We start from the raw sequence: 20,107 nt of genomic DNA on the forward strand, positions 1-20,107 counted from the left end.
TAGGCTGGTTATCAGGCCAATGTGTCACATTGGGGTGTCTAGGGGCACAGAAGAGGGAAGTGAGCCACAGCAAAGAGTCCAGCGGCGCACAATACAGGCAAAACACAGGAAATACTCATTTCACGTCACCTACAGCTCTGTTTTTTTATGCATTTGCACTAATAGCACTAGTTAATCATTTGTTTAGGATACACAATGTTTTTACTTGCTTTTTTCCCTCTCTTGCATTCCTTTTTTCTTTCTCTCCTCTCTTCGGTAGAGGACCGGGTGGGAGGGGGGTCTGTTGGCATTCTTGCACCGTGTGCTTTGCGCTCGACCGGGCCTTGGCTCCGGTCCATATCCCCTCTCTACCCTCTCTCGCTTCTCTGACTCCCGCCTCTCCTCCCCACTGAACACCCTTCCCCCCCTCCTCAACCTCTTCAACTCCCCTCGGTTGCTTCCCTAACCACTGTTCCTGCCAGGAACTCTGTGCTCTTCAACAAACCCCCCTTGCACGCCCCCTCCCCACACTCACTCCTCTTGCTATCACCTTCCTTAATCCTTCCTCATGTATCTCCCATAATTCACTCCCTGCTTCCTTTCCCCCTCAACCTTTTCCATCTCTCTTCTATCCCAGCCCGTGGCAGCAGGTCCAGCCTCTGTGACACAGATGCACCCAGTTGCTCTGGGCGCTCGACATGGGAACAAAGCTTTGGCGGGGCCCGTCTGTTACAGTCTGTTTCAGGGTGTGTGGTGTTCCTATGTGTGTGAGCATGCGTGCAAGTAAATGCATACGAGTGAGAGAGAGAGAGATCAGAGGTAAAGCAGAGATAGTACACACACGGCCAGATATTAAATTTGGTTTCATGAGTTTATTCAAGCTTAACTTTCACCTAAAGAAACAATGTTTCATTGCTTTGAAAGCGAACACCCGGAGACAGTATTAAGCAGGATCTGTCTTCACACTTGCATGTGCTGAGAGAACATGGATTCACAGTGATGTACACCACCCACTCAACCAACACACACCTTTGAGCTTTTCTTCCAATCAAAGTACTTCCTGTTTAAACCTCATTACTAAACAATGAACGGAGAATTCGACATTTATATCATCCAGAGTGTCTGTATACTGGTAGCACAGGAAAGCTAAAGGGCACAACAAGAATATTGCAAACTGAGTCTTGTTAGATTTTTTTTTTCACACATTTTCCTTTTGAAATATTTTGGCTCTGTGTGGACGTGCATGTGTGTGGTATGAGTGGATGATGTCACTGGTACATGCGGTCTCAGAAGATCAGAGGTTTTCTCAAGAGGTTTGTCACCTCTAATTGATCCAGCTAGTCTGTTCAGGGTTGGCTTGGCTGGGCTTTATTCTTCCACTCCAGCTAGTTGATATTGCTTCTGTCAGCACAGCGCTGATAGCCATCAGGGAACTGGGTGATAGTGGACCTGAGGTCATAGATACAGATATGTGGTGGGAGATTCAGTTCATACTCGGACATGCATTAACCAACGCACAAATAAGTCCTAACAGAAAAGTGTAGAGAGCAGCAGACAGAAATATGTATATTTTATGCATTTTAGCTGCTAGAACTGGCCTCAATCCTCACCTGCTCCCTCTACCTTTTTTTTCTGAGAGATTTTGGTGGGGACTGGAGGGTGGGTAGGACAGAGAAATGAGATGCCTTAACACTCTGCTGCCCTCCTCTCTCCATCCAACTCCCCCACACACCTGGGATGGCTATTTCATTTCAGAGTGCAGCAAATGGAAAGGTGATCTTAATCTACCCTGTTTCCCTCTAACCCCCCCACCCCCCCTCTCTCCATCTCCCACACACAGAGCCTCACACTGCTGATGGACAGCACACTGCAGGTTGCCTGAGCCTGCCACCAGCAGACCCTATTTAGTGATGGAGAGCACTGGATACATATTGGTTTATTACCTTGAACAAATTCTCCTCATTTCAAACTCAACTCTGCTCATATTGTTATTGTTTTTGTTTTCTGATCCTCAAGTGGCACAAATTCCTTTTATGGAAGGGAAAGCAGTTGACTTTGGTGAAAGTGTGTTGACCTCCTCAATACACAGCACCTCTCTGTTAGCTCATTACTCTGTGTTAGGTCTTGCTCACTGCTGTTAGCTCTTTGGTCATTACAGTCACAAGCAGAGGTATGCACTGGCCATTGATTTCCTATGAATAGCCTGCTGCAAGCCAGTTCATTATGAAGGTGCTCACAAACCACTGGATTAACTGGACTGTAGACACATTGGGAAAGGCTGTTTCCCAATGTGAAATGCTTTCCAGAAATGCACAATTCTCACTGTGCCATGCTGTGCACAATTCAAGTTATTTTGATTTTTTTCCCCCAGTAATAGGAGTGCGCAAAATACACATAGAGGATGAAAAAGTTTGGATGAGGTAAACTTTTTTGAGGCTTGTCTTCAAAAAAGGAGAAGTGGATTTTACCCCCATGAGAAAATCAAGATTTTATCTGAAAGTTCTCCTTCTGGAAAATATATATTTTTCTTCTCTGAGGAGGAGAAGCAGCACCTACCAGAATGATGGTCAACCTGAGGAAAACAAACCACCTCTCTTAGTGCACTCCTCTCTCTTCTTCTCCTCAACACATGGCTCGAGGCTGGACTGAGGCTGCAACTCCACCCGCCCAACCGTTGCTATGCAACGCTATCTGGGCCTACCAAGACCTGAAGCCGAAGGACATCCTGGACAACAATACAATAGCAGCACAGCCAGGGTACCTGAGGGACTTAGACCTGAGAGGCGAGATCTGGGGGGTTGCAGATTGTGGGAGTAAATCCTCCCTCTTTCTCTACCTCCATCACACACACAAACACCGACAGGATTAGCCTTTTGCTTGAGAATCTAAGAGGTGGTGGAACAATATGTGGCATTAAATGGTTATTCTGTAGCAATTTTAAATGAAATCTTTATGAAGAATATTTTTTTGATATATAACTTGAATGGATTTTCCGGTGAGTAAAAAATTTTGATTATTGGATTTAGGCCACGTGTGTGAGATCTGAAGTGTAGTTAGAATGTCAGGCAATCAGTTACAGAGAAAGAATATATGTCATTCATGATTGGCTGAGCTCTTTTTTTCTCCACAAGAGTGGTCACAACGGCCGCGGTGCTGCTGACTGCAGGATAGGGCCGCACGTCCTGCTGCTGGTGCCAGCAGTGGAGAGTAATAGAGATGTTTAGAGTCTATTTGCCTTGCTTGCATTCTTCCATGTACTGCTGCTAAAATAATAAGAGGGAGGGTTACTTCAGGTCGGCCCCAGCTGAGGGATACGGAACATGCATTGTTGCCATTGGCTCCATCTGAGTATCCCTCTTAAAGCCATAGCACGGGGCTGAGGAGCAGGGCATTACTGCCCACTGTACAAAGGCACAGCGCACAGAGGCAGCAGAGGGGAGGATGAATGTTAAGATGTGCTCTGCGTTTTTGTGTGTGTTTGCATGTGTGTAAGTGTCATATATTGTGTATCTGCAAGGTGGAAAAGCCAGCTGATGACATGCTTGTTTACTGTACATTAACACTGCACAATAATTTATTTTATTATTATATCAATGGTCAAAGAGGAAACATTGTCAGATTGTGGTGTTGCCATTGCTGTTGAGTAACTGTATATCAAAGCCAGTATTTGTATTCCATTGAAATCTAAAGAGGATTTTATTCAGTATTATGAAGTGTTATTAGCCCTTCAGCAGCCCACCAGGCTACTGAAAATCTTTATTATGTTGAAGAGGTAGTCATGCTGTGCACTGACTGAGTTTACACAGTTTGTGTGCATCTTTTGTCTGTCAGCTTCTGATGGTTTTGAAACATGAGTTTGTGTCTATTTAATATGTGTTTATTTCTCAGTGGGTGCAAGCACAACATTGTAGATATCCAACAAGTGAGTGTGGGACCTGCTTAGTCATGCTGAAACACCCGTCTTACACCTCCTCTGTGTCCCTTCACAGGCAGCCTAAGAAACAGGATGTTAATGCTTGACGGAATGCCTGCAGTCCGAGTCAAAGCTGAGCCCCTGGAATCGGAACAAGGGGTAAGAGAACAGTTGTTTTCCAGACAATTCCCCTTTTTTTCCTGCTTTCCTTTCCTTTCCTTCTTTCCTCCTCCCAGCAATGGGCAGATAATCACTCCCAGGCCTAAGCAAGTGAGTGAGACAGTGAGTGTGGGGGCTAAGAGGAGTGGTCGGAGAGCATGGTAGTGAGCAGGAAGGGGAGAGCAACCAAGGGGAGGAGGAGAGCCACAGCTGGAGCAGGAATGCATTGGGGGGTTTCGGGGAGGTGACTGAGGCCAGCAGAGTCCATACTGGCTGGGGGTGATTGCGCAGATGTAGTCACTGCTCCCGGGGAGGAGGGTCACATGGGAAACTCTAAATCTTATCTATCTCGTTCTGTTCCTGCTTCTTTACGTCTCTCAATTTCCCCTCATCCTCCCTTGCCCTTCTTCCTCACAAACACACATGAATAATCTCTCTCTTGCACACATGCGCACATACACACAGGCAAACACAACACACCACACCATACTCTTCCTCTGCAAACACTATCACAGCTCAATCTCTTCCTCTACTGTATCTCGTGCATGCCTCTTCTCTCTGTTGTTTCCTCTGTGGTGTTTCTATCACTCAATATCAATTTATCTCAGATCAGAGTTAAATGTCACTATAGAAGCTTTGTAAGCATTTGTTAAGTTTGCACCAGCAATATTTTGTCTTTGCTGAATTAGTTTTGCTCAAAAAGCTAATTTTTGAGATTAATGTTCAATTAAACTGTGTGTATTGACCATGTTAGGCATAATGGAGGTATCTCACGCTGAGTTTTAATGGTCCTCATACAGTATCAGTGCTCTCTGGTCCAACATACCTAGAAATAAAGTGGTCTTGTTATGGAGAAGCTGTTGCTAGGTTACAGGGGCTTTGTGTTGCTGCCACAGCTGTGTGTGTGCAGTGGGTGCAGGCCACTTAATATTTGTAATCATGATGAATTATTGTTCAGTTATCATTGATTTCAATTCATAACGTATCAATAATTTCTTGGGCCCTGATACATCACAAAGAGCATCTTGTAGTAGATCAGCAAAGTAGCTTCTGTTGAGATGGACCAGAGAGTATTAGCACATGATAGATGAGAAGAATACTAGTTGCTCATAACCCATCAGGTAATACAGGTCTTGTAGAGAATTGTTTGGCTTTGCGTTGATAAGAATTGAATCTGTCTCTCCACATCTAAGGGCTCAACAGAGGAGAGCAGGTGGTTACTTTCTGGGTGTCTTGCTCTCATCTGTGGCTCAAGGGTTTTGAGAGCTGTGCTGCTGCGCTGCTACCTAATATCTGGGGTTTGAAGTCATTCTCCATACGTGTAGTGATGTCAGTCACAGACAGGATGCAAGTGCTGCAGCCCACACGGCCTTTGAAGTGCACTGAGATCCAATCTTGCCCTAACTGACTGAGCTTCCCTTTAGACGGCAGACGCAGACAGACAGTTTAGGCTGCAGCAGAAATGTGGTCTTCATTTGGGTGGCGGGGAGCCAAGGGCTTGCTGGAAATGGTCTGCCTCGTTAGACAATTCACCCGCAAGGGGCTGGAAAATCTGCCCCGCTAACCAGTATCCCCTAATAAAGACAATGGCATGAGGACAGAGGCAGGCAGGCGGGTCGAGCATATCTTTATATGTGTGTGTAGGTTTGAGCGCATACGTGTGTTGTCAAAATGAGAGTGGGGGTGGCTTAAATTTTCCATTTGTGCTGGTTGATTTGTCTGAGAACCTAAGCACATAATGCAAACTAGTTTCTGTTTTTCACTTTTGTGTAACACTACACACTCTTGTTTTGACCTTTCCCCCCTTTTATACAGGAGCCATAGTGAATTGGCCAATTTTAACAGGTTGTTAGTAAGTGGCTAAATCCTCTCTCCTTCAACAAACAGAAAGGTTATAATGAAAGTGAGCCTTGCACTTAAATAAAGAGATGGCAAATTATTTTTTGTGCAAATGAAGAGTTTATTAGTAAAAATAAATAAATAAATAAATAAAATCACATACCTTCAAACAGTCTTGGTCGGGTTTTAGTGCTGTTACTTCTTCAAAAAATCTAATTCAAGCAAAAACTACATTATACAAACAAAACTACATTGTAGAATTGGCATTGTTCTGATCATTCGCAGTTAGCGCTGCTTGATTGACAAGCTAACGTTGCAGTAAGGCAGTTGCCTTTTACAAAGCCAGCAAACAGCCTGCCTTTATCCACGATTTTTCTATTTAGGGTGTCCAATCCAATGCGTCGTCGCATTACTTCTGAAATGGTTTGGTGTCCTGATTAAATGTTCAGCACAGCTTGCTAGTTTTCTCCATTTTCCGTTAGTGAAAAGAGCAACAATAAACCAGTTTACTGATAGGGCAACAGGACATGCAATGGGTCAGTGCATTAGTCTGTTGCGTTTATTCACAATGAATATTGAATTTGAAAAGATCATTATCAATCGAGCATAACATTTTTTCTCAAGTAGTTCAAATTTCAAATAAACATGACAGCCCTGTTCCGTATGACTAATGGCTAATGTCAGCGTGCTCGATAAAGCTGTTGAACTGATGCTAACGTCATTGGGTCAGTTCAGTGACATAGGAATCTTCTTGTGCTAGCCTTACTCTAAGTCACAGATAAACATTTTAGTGATCATTTTATTCCAAAGTTAAGACTGCATGACTAGAAGACATGTATGATGTTTTGTATTTGACTACGTCTCAGTCAGGGAACCATATAATAACATCTGTGTGACAAACAGACAGGAAAATCTTGGGACTTTATGTGTGTTATTATTCTGTAATCATCACTATCTGTGACATAGACTCACTTTAAGCAATGAAACACATGAATTGTTGAATGTGTCTTTTTTGCTATCAAATGCTTTCATAAAAGCAAGAAGCCATTTGAAGAAGTGTAATGTGTTTTGTTACAGTGATTACACCACAGCTAACAATGTCTTAGCTGTAGCTGTTAGCCTCAGTATAGTCACACGCCACATGTAACAATTCCTTGTGTGGTTTATTACTTTTATGAAAGCAGTTTATAGTTACAAAAGACACCAACATTCAATAAATCATAGACATTCGATGATTAAAACTGTAACCAATCAATATAGTTTTTGACAGCTAACAGCTAACAGCTAACAGCTACAGTATGGCTGATACAGATTGATATTTGAAATCTGGTAACTATGTACAGATTTTTTTTTTCTTTTTTTTCCCTGTTGTGTAAGTACATACACACAAAATCTTTAGCAATTTGCAATATCTGGTTACTTATTGTCCAACAGACATATACACTGATACTGAGCGAATATCAGCCTCAAGCTCTAATGCAGAATTCAGTTTCATGCACAAGTGTGTTTATATTTGCCACAACAGCTTTGAATATGGCTCACAGAGTTTAGGACTGAAACTATCTGTTGGTAGGAAAAACTGGTAATACTGCAACATTTTAGTAGCAAAAGTTAGAGCCATACTCTAAGATGAAAAAGATAAGATTTCTAAAACACTGAGATCAGCCTCAATGGGTCTAATGGCTTCAAAGCCTTCAGGCAGTATAGCTCCAGGCAGTCTGGGACATTCACATCCTATACAGACAATGCAAACACAGAGTGATCACAAAAGCAAAAGCAGCTGGATGAGAGCCTGAGGGTCTGTCATGAAAGGTTACATCAGGAGTCGATGCAAGAGAAGCACAGAGGACAGATAGGACATCACAAACATATATATTGACAATTGAGTGATACATCTTTTCAAATATTTTTTCAAGGTAAAGGCTTGGAGCAGCAACTTAAGCCACTAGCTAGCAGATACACAGCCAGGAACAAAGTCGCATGATGAGGAGAGAACAGATAGCCCAAGGGAGTGATCTTTAGGTTAAATCTAGGCTCTTCTAACAAGGAGGGTCAACAGTGACTCTATGTGTTGCTGTGCATTATTTAGCGTATGAATCCTGTGAGCATAACACTGAACACAGCAGATTCTTTCACAGCAGTCTCAGTGTCAGTCACATGATAGTGTTGATACAAGTCCCCACCCATTACAGTTATAACTTAACAATCACCCCAAGATCATATCAGCTGTATGAGTAGACAAAGGACCCTGCAAGTAGCATTTTTCAATAATGTAGCATTGCATTAGTTCAGAGGAGCAATACTAAGTAGAGCATGCATCAGCTGATTGGCATCAGCTGCTTCATTCATGCTCCACTGTCAGTGGTTCATTCACTAGCTGCTTTGCTACCAACTGACTAGTAAAATCCAATCATATTCATATAGCTAAGTAGCACGGCCATCATAAACTTACATCTCTATCTATTACTCTACTCTGGTACCGTCACGCCAGTGCCTTTTGCTGCCACAGCTCCCAGCACCACCCTGACCTCCTCCTGTTGTGTTGAAGCTTTTGGTGTTGTTGACTTTACTAGATCTAGTATCATGGCTGCTCGGATTCTGAGAGCTCCCTCAAAGAGCAGAGGCTCTTCTTCCAAATATGACCATTTGCTATAAATGGTCAATTCCTTGAGGGAAGTGTCTCTTATTGAACTAATTGTACTACTAGAAAATAAAATAATCTGTTTCCATGAATGAGGCTTCACAGGACAACATAAATTATTATGTCATCCAATTTCCATGAAAGCTGTGGTTAAGTTTATTTACTATTGTGAGACTTAAAGCTGTTTATATTCTCATGATATGAAAAAAGCCCTAATTAAACAATGTGTTTTTTCCCCCGCAAAAACATAATTACATACATAAAGTCCTGAGTAAAACAAACAAACAAACAAACACTTATAATGCTTGGTGGGTGGTATTATGAAGCAGATCATAATGTGCTGTGAACCTTGACCGGACACCACTGACCCTGAGCTGAACCCCAACAAGGTCCAGAGGTCATCAGAGGGCATATTTCATGGGGTAGGGTTTGTTTTCCAACAGAGGGGGAGTATCATAGTGAGAAGCACTTTTTTGACTCATGGGGTCGTAACATTTCCTGTAGGCTGAAAACGAGTATACAAGTCTGGAGTAAAAATAGCAGACTACTACATAAAAGAACACACATACACACACACACACCACACACACACACACACACACACCACACCACACACACACACACACACACACCCACACACATACACACACACACACACACACACACCACTCAGAGAAAATTTGTAATTCACCACAGATCCACTCTAAGCCAGCATTACATAAGGGGAAAGAAATGTGAGACTCAAAAACAAAAGTGTGGATGAAAATCCATGGTACAGAACATTTTTCATATCTGCTACAGTGGCAATCGGAGTGAAGTTTTTCCTTTAACTTTAATGAGATTTTCCAATATGATTAGTAAAAATCCTGGATGTGCTCTCTCACTAACTGTGACTCAGCCTCTGAAAAGCCCCACTGTGAGGATCAACACTACGCACTACACACTCTAGCACCCCTCCCACACTGAACATAGTGAGTCTAGATCAGCTACACCACATGTAACATGGTTCATTTGACGTTAGGTGAAAGATTGTGTAGTGTATTGATATCAAAGACGGTCCAAAGTTTGGGAGTCCGGAGAAACAAATAGTAGCAGGGTGAGTGTTGTTTTTCTACTGTGTATGTTCTCCATTATCTTTTCCAAGTAAACAGGTTCCTGAAACTTGTGCAGACAGATGGACCGGTTGTGTTACAGTCTGCTTGGTGTTAAGTGAAAGATGCGTTGAGGGATATACTGAGCCACCAGCGTTGGCCTTAGGAGGCCCATCGCTGAGAGACAGAGAGAGACCGTCAGGAAATTGAGCCCATATGATGTTTTTCCACCGTCACAAAGGAGATTTAGGAGATATACAAGGGAAGCCAAGAGAGCTGCGTTTCTGTGGGAGTGATGGAAAACAGGAGGAAAAGAGAGAGAGAGAGAGAGAGAGAGAGAGAGAGAGAGAGAGAGAGAGAGCAACCCACGCCAAGAGAAAAGACAGAAAGAGAGAGAGAGAGAGAGCAAAAGTAGACGATGAAAGGAGTGTGAGAGACACTATCTTTACTCCTGCATTTCATCTGCGCATGACATCATGCTAAGCAAGGGGACTTAACAGGAGGTGTGGAATGCTTGAATGAGTGTGAGGAAATTAACTGCTCCTTTTTCAATAAATGTCACTGCTTATACTGTTCCCCTTTGACATATCTCTATCGTACAGTATTGCAGGACATGAGTAGTGATATACGATTTGATGGAAAATGTATGGTAGTCATACATTAATTATCTTTAGACTAATTGTGTCACTTATTTCTTCTTCCCTTGTTGTGTGTAGCAGGTTAAGTGCATTTATAAGGCAATAAAAGGACAAAAATAAATCACTGGAGGATCTAACATAAACACTTCTTTTACTTCCACAGTCACCTAAAGTGCGCCCTTACTCTGCGATGGACGGCGTCCCCTTCTTCCTCAGCAGAGTTAAACCCGAACCTCCAGAAGACCTGCTTGCTCACGACCTGCACTTCCACACACAGACCGAGCCTGTCGACCTGTCAATCAACAAAGCCCGCCCCTCATCTTCATCCACCACCCTCACCATCACCTCATCATCTTCTCCCCTGAGATCGGCTTTCTCGCCATCTTCTTTATCGTCATCATCCTCTTCCTCCTCTTCTCCATCGGTCATCACCTCAGCCTCCTCGGTGCTCACGCCAGGCCCTCTGGTTGCCCCCGGAACTGGGATGAGAGGTCAGCCGTATTTGCACATCCTGCACTCTGTGCCGCCGCCTCCGTCCAGCCCTCTGAGCCTGCAGGGAGCAGGGAAGCTGGCCAGCCATGTTCACCGAATCCCAGTTGTGGTACAGTCACTGCCCCTCATGTACACCACTGCCGTGCGATCACCCTCCAGCCTCAACAACGCCCTCATGCTACCTCTGCTGGATGAGGCCAAAAGCCAGGGCAAAGGTGAGACCATGCTCTGGGAATGTACTCCATATTCATGTGACTCACACTGTTCTATTGAGATTTCTGTTTTCTTTTTATCATTTCCTGGAATACTGTAATTTCTAAGGTGCAGTTGCTTAAGTGCTATTAGAACTGCAAAGGAAATGATGAGGCATTATGATTCAGACTTTGTGCTATTGTGTAATGAATATTAGTTTTACATAGCATAGCATTTCATAACATAAGCTGTCTGATGTGCTTTCCAAGAAGCTCTGGCCTCCAGCTTTAATAGGAAGTTGCTCCACCTACTGAGAAATTTCAATTAGAAATAAATTATCTATGCACTAAGATAAAACAGATATATGTTGAATTTTCAGTTGTCAACTATCACAGGGCAGTTTATTAAAAGCCCTTAAAAGAATGAAACACCCTAAAACTTTAATTGGGAACCTTTTCAGGAATTATCCATGTCTATTTTGGCAGTTTCTGGGTCAAAAACAATTGATGCCACATATGGTCCATGCTGGAAATTAAGAAGTGGCTGTGATACCTGTGTGATGTGGAACTGATATAGCCCAGTGACAAGCTGTTTATAGTGGTATATCTGTCTGCACAGATGTCCTGTGCTGTCTTTAGTCAAAGAACTCGCAGACACAACACTGTGAAGGCAGTGTGTGTGTGTGTGTTCGTGTGTGTGTACATGCTTTTAGAGACGGCCCCTCAGGCGACAATGCTTCCCCTTCAGATTGAAGATGAGGTTCGCAGGTTGAAAGGCTTTTCCATCTTTAACTGAAAGACATTTTGCTCAGCTGTCTTAAATAGCCTCTGGTCTCCAGGTTACCAGGGCCACAGTAGTTACCTTTCCTTCTATCAAGGGGCAAACATCTGGGGCATTTTGAATATTAGACCTTGCCTAGAACTGTGTTATTGGTTTTCTCTCTGGGTGTGGTTTTACTGCCAACCACTGGGAGTAAACCTACAGTAGGTGTTCCTGTCCAACTCTGAACCATACACAGGGCAACTGTTAGTTATAAAAGAGGTTGCTTCTTGTCACTCCCTGCAGGATGGACACACTTAGATTTTTAACTCACACCCGTGCACGTACATACAAGCAAACAAACAGAGATGTGTAATTAGAGCATGTGCTCAGACAGACACTTGGCCGGCTGGGTGGGGTGGTCCTCAGAGATGGGCGTTTTTAAACTCTGGATGTCTGCTCTCAAGGAGAGGAAAGGAAAGAAGGAAGGACAGGAAAAACAAGACTTGCATAAGAGGGTGTGGATGGATATTGAAGATGGGTGGCACTTAAACAAACACGTGCACGCACATACACAACGTGTCCAGCATGAGCTCTGTCCAGTTTTGAAGGCACCAAACACAAAGGAGATAGGATGAATGAATTCTGAATGTTGGGTGTGGTGGATACAGTCACTTTTAATAAGATAGCAACCAGTAGACAAACAGAACATTTAGCTATTTATTGCATTTAGTGTGACTTAATGTGAACATTTTCAATAAAAGTCCTACAGTGAAATTCAAATGAGAAATAATGATCTGTTTGCATATGAGTAGATATTTTGATACCACCTTGGCTAAACAAATAGGTTGTTGACATCAGGGGAGTCACCTGAAAGCCCCTTTCCCCCAATAAGAAGTTTAATGTGAGGATCAAGAGTTACCTTGTTTGACTTGATAGAAACCCAACAACCATGTGCAGTGATGCAAGTCTCAGTCATACTGAGGCTTTCAACATACTGTAGATACAAAAACACTTGCACTCACATCCACACACCCACGTGCACACGCACACACACACACACACACACACAGGTTGGCCATCCTCTTTAAGAGAGGGCGGGTACCCTTCCTTTCACTGCTGTCTCCCTGTCTCCGGCAGGAGGTTGCCATGGAAACAGGGCTTGACTGGAAACAACAGGAGAGAAAGAAAGAAATCCGGTGCTCTGCCCACCTCTCCACCACTCCTCCTTTGTGTCCCTTGCTCAAAATACCCCTTTCCAACACACGATGCATTTCTAACTAATTACAGGTTTTCCATAGGGTAGGCAGGCTGGTGACCACTGCATGTAGTCGACGACAACAGTTAGAAACCTTTAAAAGCAAAAGCTCCAACAGAGTTACAGCATTATTTCTGTGCCCCCCCTCCCTAAAGTAATAACACCATTCCTGCTCCTTACTCTATACCATTATTGTGTGCCATTATGGCTACAGTCTCAGCTGAGTGGGCAGAGGAGGTGAAATCCTGATAGCTTTTAAAAGCACTGGGCATACAGAAGGCGGAGATTGCAGAACTCACTGGACAATATGTTCAAATGTATTCAGTGTTTGTGATGATTAACTCTTCAGAAACAAGAATAGTTTTTATGTAGTTTCTATCATGGTGTATATTCTTAATTATACATTTTTTCTGAATTACTGTATTACTTAATCAATTTTTAATCCAGTATGGTAGATTTCCAGCAACTTTTCTTTGACAAGTAGTCTCCAGCAGGTCTTAATTTTTTTGACATTCATCTCTTGAGTGATACAGGATGTACGCAGCCGGTGTCCATGGAGACAGAGAGGGCAGAATGGCTGCAGGCTCTGGCAATATAACCAATGAGTTTACCAGGGGAGAAGTTGTCACAACTTGAGGAATAGATGTAACTTTGTCATGCAGTGGAAGAGACAGAGACCACTGTGCTCAATGGCTCAGGGGGTCATGGCTAATAGTATACCGGCCAGTCAAACGTTCAGCATTTTTTTTCTTACTGTGCAAATACAGTAGCAAATGTACAAACTTCAGTTCTTATGTTGTCTACAGGCCTTTTATGGGATACTTTATCATTATCATGAATATGATTCTCTGTCAGTTGCACATGTAGGGGAAACAGAACTGAGTGCACTCATGCATGCACACATACTTTTAACCTGGACATATTCAGTATTCACACACACACACACACACACACAGACACACACACACACATACACACACACACACACAACAACGCCCACACAACAATACACCCAGCCCCTTATCTCAATGGTTGGAGGCTGATAAAGAATGTGTGTGTGCGTGTGTTTGTGTGTGTGTGTGTGTGTGTGTATTTGCGCATGCATACGTGTGTGTGTATTTTCATGCTTCTCTGTGAGTATGTGACTACTGGGCACAGTATCATGCTTGGCTGTTCTGTCCTCAAGTTGAGAATTCAGTTTGATTGACAGCTCCTGACTGGAAATGCCTGCATTGAGGCCAACTACACACACACACACAAACACAAACACACACAGCTATATACATACATACTTTAAATAATTGCAGATTTAATGTGGATGCCAAAAACAACAACAAAAAAAAACTTTTCTGAAAAATTATTTTCAATTTATCCTGAAAAATTATGAATGAAATGACAATATGCAGCTAATTACCTCATTACAATTGGAAACACTTTCCAAAACACACAATGTGATATGCCTTATACGTTTCCAGCGCCGGTTCCAGTATCATGTGTCTGACTCCTGTGTCTGTATCCCGTCCTCACAGCACATACAGACCCCAACGGCCTGTCGCCAAGGCAGATCAAAAGTGACAGTGATGACGACGACCTGCCAAACGTGACCTTGGACAGTGTTAATGAGACCGGCTCCACGGCGCTGTCTATAGCCCGCGCTGTACAAGAGTGAGTATTATGATCAGCACGTGTGTGTGGGAAATGTTGAATCTCCATACTGACTTTTTCTTCTTCACTGACCCTAAAAACTCCATGTGTCTCTTTTTTTGTTCAGTCTTGTCACAGAAAGATTGTTTGGATAATACGGTCTTGATCCTTACACTCCTCTCTGTTGGTTGATTTTAGTTTGTTCCACTGTTAGTTTTTCTCAAACTAACTTTACATCACGTTACTAGCTGTAAAGCATAACATTACAATGTTACTGTTCATTCAAAAAAAAAAATGTTCAAGAGCAGCATGTTACTCACCTACAACATACAAAAAAATCAACATGGAAGAAGTATGAAATATTGGCTCTCCTAACCTACATAATTGCAATTGTTCTTTTTGAGTAAAATATCTCTACTAAAGGAAGGAATCTCTGTGTGTTTGTCCTTCATGTATCTCTTGAACTGTACATCCGATCGACTCCACACTTGGCGGGTGTATGGCTGGGGACCCAAGGGAGAGCAGTGTCGAATTTGGAGCAATTTGCACACGTGATACGTTTAATATTAATAAACTTTGAATAAACCAGTGATCAGTGAGCCGCTCTGCTCTGTGCAGGGCCAGGGTGGAGCATCAGGGCTCTGCTGACTGACTCCAGCATGTCAGGAAGAGCTTTTCATGAAGAATGGACACTCTTACCCCATGTCTAGACAGAAAGTGTAGGGTTAGCAGCATGTTTAGCAGATCATCAGCAGCAGTTCTCTTTATTTTAGGATGCACATGATTTTATTTTTAAATGCAGCCCTTATTTTAGGCTACTTAAAATGAGACAAGAACATTTATTTACCATTAGAGTATAACATATGTGTGAAATATGTTCACACCTTACATCATTAATTAGTATTAGTATTAATTTTTCTATGCTTTGAAGTAGCAGCCAGAGGCAATCACCCAGTCTGAACAGGCACATTTTGAATGGGCACTGTACTAGTATGTTAATATCTTAAAAGTCATCCTCCTGCAGTGCTGGTAGTGCCTTCTTTTTCTATTTGTCATATCATGGTTTTTTGTCTATAAATTCTAAAGAAATTTTCAAATTTAAAGAGGAGTTGACTATTCGAGGAGGAATAATAAATTAAAAGTGCAAGTTTATAAAGTAGATATAAACTGATTACACAAATTGAAAAAGTACAATGTACAAAACTGACAGCCACTGCAGAGTTCAGATTACAAATGTCTAAAATATTCCCCTCCCCAATATCATTTACATATAAAACTAGTTTGAGACCTAGTAATGCATTTCTGTGTGGTTTTGTAACTGCGTTTCCACATTTGGATGATTCTGCGTGGGTGTGCATCTATATGCCTCAGACATACTTTATGCCCTGTTCGGCCTACAGACATCACAACTCCTGTGGTGCCAGTCCATCTGTGATGAGTGAAAAGACTTCCCCCTCCAGTGGATGACAGCTTACAGTATCCTGATCATAAGCAGGAAATCAGATGCAGAGAAACATTTGGCTTGGCCCTGCCCTCCTCCCCTGCCGCCCATAAACCAAGACCAGTCATAACTAGCAGCCTGGCCAGACTCAAGTCAATGCCCATAGGACTGTTATTTAGACTAACTGTAAGGAAAGTATTCCAGGACTGCGTGAGAATCCTGCTAATGATGTAGGAACATTAATAAGGCTGAGCACAACGGTAGCCTTACCTCAAATGGCTTAGCATATGGGGTGCAAGACATTGTATTGGTTGTTTGTGTGCTGCTGGCAGTGTGAACATCTACAGTTATGAAACTAAATGGATTATTGTGGTGGCACTGTGTGAAAAAATTGTGGTAAAAACTAGTTTCTAGTGTGCTTGTGCAGTGGTACAAGCAGAGGTTGCCATGTTTTAGAGAAGACACACATACACATAGACTCACTGGAGGACTCAGGTTTCGATGCAGGTTATTGAAAGGGACAGGCGTGCCCCTGAGTGCCACACGTGGGCACCGGGTGGTCAGAGGAGAACAGAGGTTGGCAGGACCCAACCTTTCACTGCCCAAGCTTTCACTATGGAGATAAATCACCAGCCAGGCTTAGCAATGCCCTGCCAGGGCCTGCCCACACTCACTTCTCTGTGTGCAAAGTGCAGACTGTGCTGTGTGGAAACTGCACTCCTTGTGTGTGTGTGTGTGTGGGACTATGCGTGTGAATAAGTATGTGTGCGCGTCTGTGACTATTAATCCTTGGGTGTATATGCGTTAGCACTGTATGCATGCACGTGTTTCTGCACAGTGGACAGAACAGCTGGTTCCAGAAGGAGGTCAGCCATTGTCAACAGGAACACAGACTTGCATGTTTATCTGTGTAAAACAAAGCAGTCTGTAGTCTTCTTGAGTTACATGCAGGTTTTGCCACATAGAGGAAGAATGTGCATTCTGTATTGACACAACACATGCGCTCTGTGGACATCTGCACTGGAACAGAAGCCGACAACAGCACTACTTTGAAACATATCAGTCTGTTGTGTTTCTTTTCATTTAAACAGAAGAGAGTGTAGAAAGAACTGCTTTATGTAATTTAGTATCCACATTTACACAAGCAGTCATCCGGAGAGCATCAGAGGGGAGAAGTGTAAGGGCGGAGGATGGGAGTGCCTGCAGCTTCCAATCCAGGTATCCATACATAAATAAATGAGTGAAAGGAGAGAGTGAGATAGAGAGAGAAGAGAGAGAGTGTGTGTGTGTCATGTGCTTCTTGGGCATCCTCCTCCATATTCATGCGTTTCCCTGGGGACCAATGGATAGGCTATTGTGGGAGAGTGTGAGTGAAAGAGAGAAGGAGAGAGAGGAGAGGATAGAAGGTGTGTGTGTGTGTGTGTGTGTGTGTGTGTGTGTGTATGATGGGGGCAGGGGCTTGTTGTCTCTGCTGAAGTCTGGCTGGTCCCCAAGGACCTGGGGGCCACGGAGCAGAGCAGGTGGAGGGAAGGGAGGAGAGGAGGGTGAGGTGAGGGGTACAGTGGTATCCTCGGACAGGTACAGCAATGCCTAATGGGCAGTCTTCCAGCACACACACGCGTGCACACACACACACACACACACACACACACACACACACACACACACACACACACACACACACACACACACACCACACACACACCACACACACAGACACTCTTTCCTGTTTTCTTGAAAAATCTACTTCTAGGTCTGTTATAAGAGCCTTGTTGCTGTGTTGAACGGTCTGTCATTATGACCTGGTTTCCTATGAGAAGTCAGAAAAATATGCTTACAGCGAGGTGTTTATAATGTGGGAAACCCCTGTTACAGGTGACACACATACACACATACGCCATCTCTCTCTGTGTATCTCTGTCTTTCTGTTGTACTTGCGTAGAGCAGCGCAAGACAGGGGAAAAAAAGGGGAAACAAAGGAACTAAAACAGAGGTCAGCTCTTGTTTGAAATTGTTCTCAGCTGTACTTCCTATTTCTCTCTGCAGCTTTGTGAGACACAAACAGACACATTCACGCAGCCATGATGCCGTGGTGACACAGGGTTCAAGGCAGTGTGAGTTTGCCTCTGGGCTCACATGAGAAAATACAACAAATTGATTCTCACACAGCAGCTACAATACATATAGCAGGAGATACAGTATTAAAGATCAGAGAGATGTGTTGTTATATGAACAAATACACCCTTCTCACGGCTTTGTGTTTATTGTTTTCTATTGATTTTAACACTTTTGTCATTGTCTCATTAATTAAGACGATTATTCAGCTGAACCAGCGATCAAAGGACAACCCCTAAGCTTAACTGTTCTAATGATAAATACGTGTGAACTGGCCAATCTCTAGTTGTGAATTGTGGATTTTGCTGGTTTAAATGCAGTAATTGAACAAGAATGAACAAAGTGATCTTTTTACATTTGCACATACAGTTAGCTTGCTAACATAAATAGCAACTTAACACTGCTAATAGCATCTTTCTAAGCAGTAGTTGCGGAATTTTCTCAACCTACAGAGAAGCATTAAAATGACAACGCTGGAGATGTTCAGAAGATAAGGTATGAGGCTTTTGAACATGAAAATGGCAATATGGAAAAAATCTTGAAATTCCTGCTTGCATTGAGGGCTGCAACCAACTAATCTGTTGATTACTTTTTTTTTCTTTTCGATTAATCAATAAATGTCCTATAAATTTCTTCCAACCAGCAGTCCAAACCTCTAAAATGTTTACCACAGTGATATAAAACAGAGAAAAATAGAAAACCCTCACATTGGCACAAGCTGAAATCAGAAAAAATTGTATTTTTGAACAATTAACTGATTATCGAACTAATTGATTCATCAGCTAATACTTTTAGCACTACTTCCATTTATATAAGCTTGCAGTTGTTCATATTTAAATTTTTATCGCTATATATGTTACTAAATATACTGTTTTTAATTCTTTAATTTTATTTTCTCTCACTGAATCCCATTACTTCTCTGCAGTGACCTGATTTCCTCACAGGGATCATTGAAATGTCATATAAGTGGATTTTGAATTTTGTAACCTTATACCTTTGTTTTATTGGTTAGTGCTGGTGTGTAACAGCTGTGTTTCTGCAATGATTGGAAATCACTCAATCATTTGCTTGTCTCGCAATTTGAACTTCCTATAAATACCAGAAGGTGACTGAAACAGAAATCTGGAATCTGATTTTTGAGATGAAGCAGCAATGACGGTGGAATTATCACCAGCAGAGGAAAAAGTTATACTGCATTAAATTAATTAATTAATTTATGATGAGTAATGAGTCGTTGTTCATTCTTTGTTTTGGAAGCCATAGCTCTCAGACCTTCCTAAATTATATCATAATCATGGAGTCACTTCATGGATGAAGTCAGAATGTAAACATCCGCCTCATCTGCTAGATGTCTGAGCTCAGAGTGTTTCCACTATAAATCCTTCCTCTCCCTTTTCACTCCCTTGGACACACACACACACACACACACACACACACACACACACACACACACACACACACACACACACACACACACACACCACACACACACACACACACACACACAGGCCTACAGTTCCCCAGATTTGAGATGCTAGTCTAGATTTCTCCAGTTGTTAGATCAGTAGATGCCCCACTAGTCTCATTGTTGACGCACTGTTTGTTTTGGTTAGTAATGTATGTGTGGCTCCAGTGTAGATGGCGTACTTCCAGTATGGGTGCTTTGGATTCTCTGTTGTCACCAAAAATTGTCAAAAAGCCAAAAACTTAAAGTCAGGTATGCCAATCCATTCATTTTCAAAGTACATCAAAAGAACATCTCTCAAAATAAACACACCACCTTTACCCTGCCTCAAGGTCAAAAAGTAGTCCTATAGTTATAGGTAGACTACCATGGCTACCCACAGCGCCACCAAATGCCCACCACTGAAATGGCTCCAACACAATTTAGCCCTAATTGTTCATGATTGTACAAGACATAACAATCACAATTACGTATACACATG

At 42.5% G+C, this 20,107-nt stretch overlaps 1 protein-coding gene across 4 annotated transcripts in view; it reads left to right on the forward strand.

The window, feature by feature from the left end:
• Window positions 1-20,107, forward strand: part of klf12b (Kruppel-like factor 12b) — a 47,845-nt gene that overhangs the window by 11,539 nt on the left and 16,199 nt on the right. For 3 of the 4 annotated variants that reach the window (XM_042427017.1, XM_042427015.1, XM_042427016.1), the window contains exons 2-4: window positions 3,969-4,051; window positions 10,424-10,967; window positions 14,491-14,626. In XM_042427017.1, coding sequence (XP_042282951.1) covers window positions 3,986-4,051; window positions 10,424-10,967; window positions 14,491-14,626 — 746 coding nt within the window. In that variant the 5' untranslated portion in view covers window positions 3,969-3,985. The remainder of the gene's footprint in view (window positions 1-3,968; window positions 4,052-10,423; window positions 10,968-14,490; window positions 14,627-20,107) is intronic. The other variant, XM_042427018.1, reaches the window with a different exon arrangement.

The sequence above is a fragment of the Thunnus maccoyii genome, chromosome 11 (assembly GCF_910596095.1).
Source record: "Thunnus maccoyii chromosome 11, fThuMac1.1, whole genome shotgun sequence".
In the NCBI taxonomy this organism is placed as follows: domain Eukaryota; kingdom Metazoa; phylum Chordata; class Actinopteri; order Scombriformes; family Scombridae; genus Thunnus; species Thunnus maccoyii.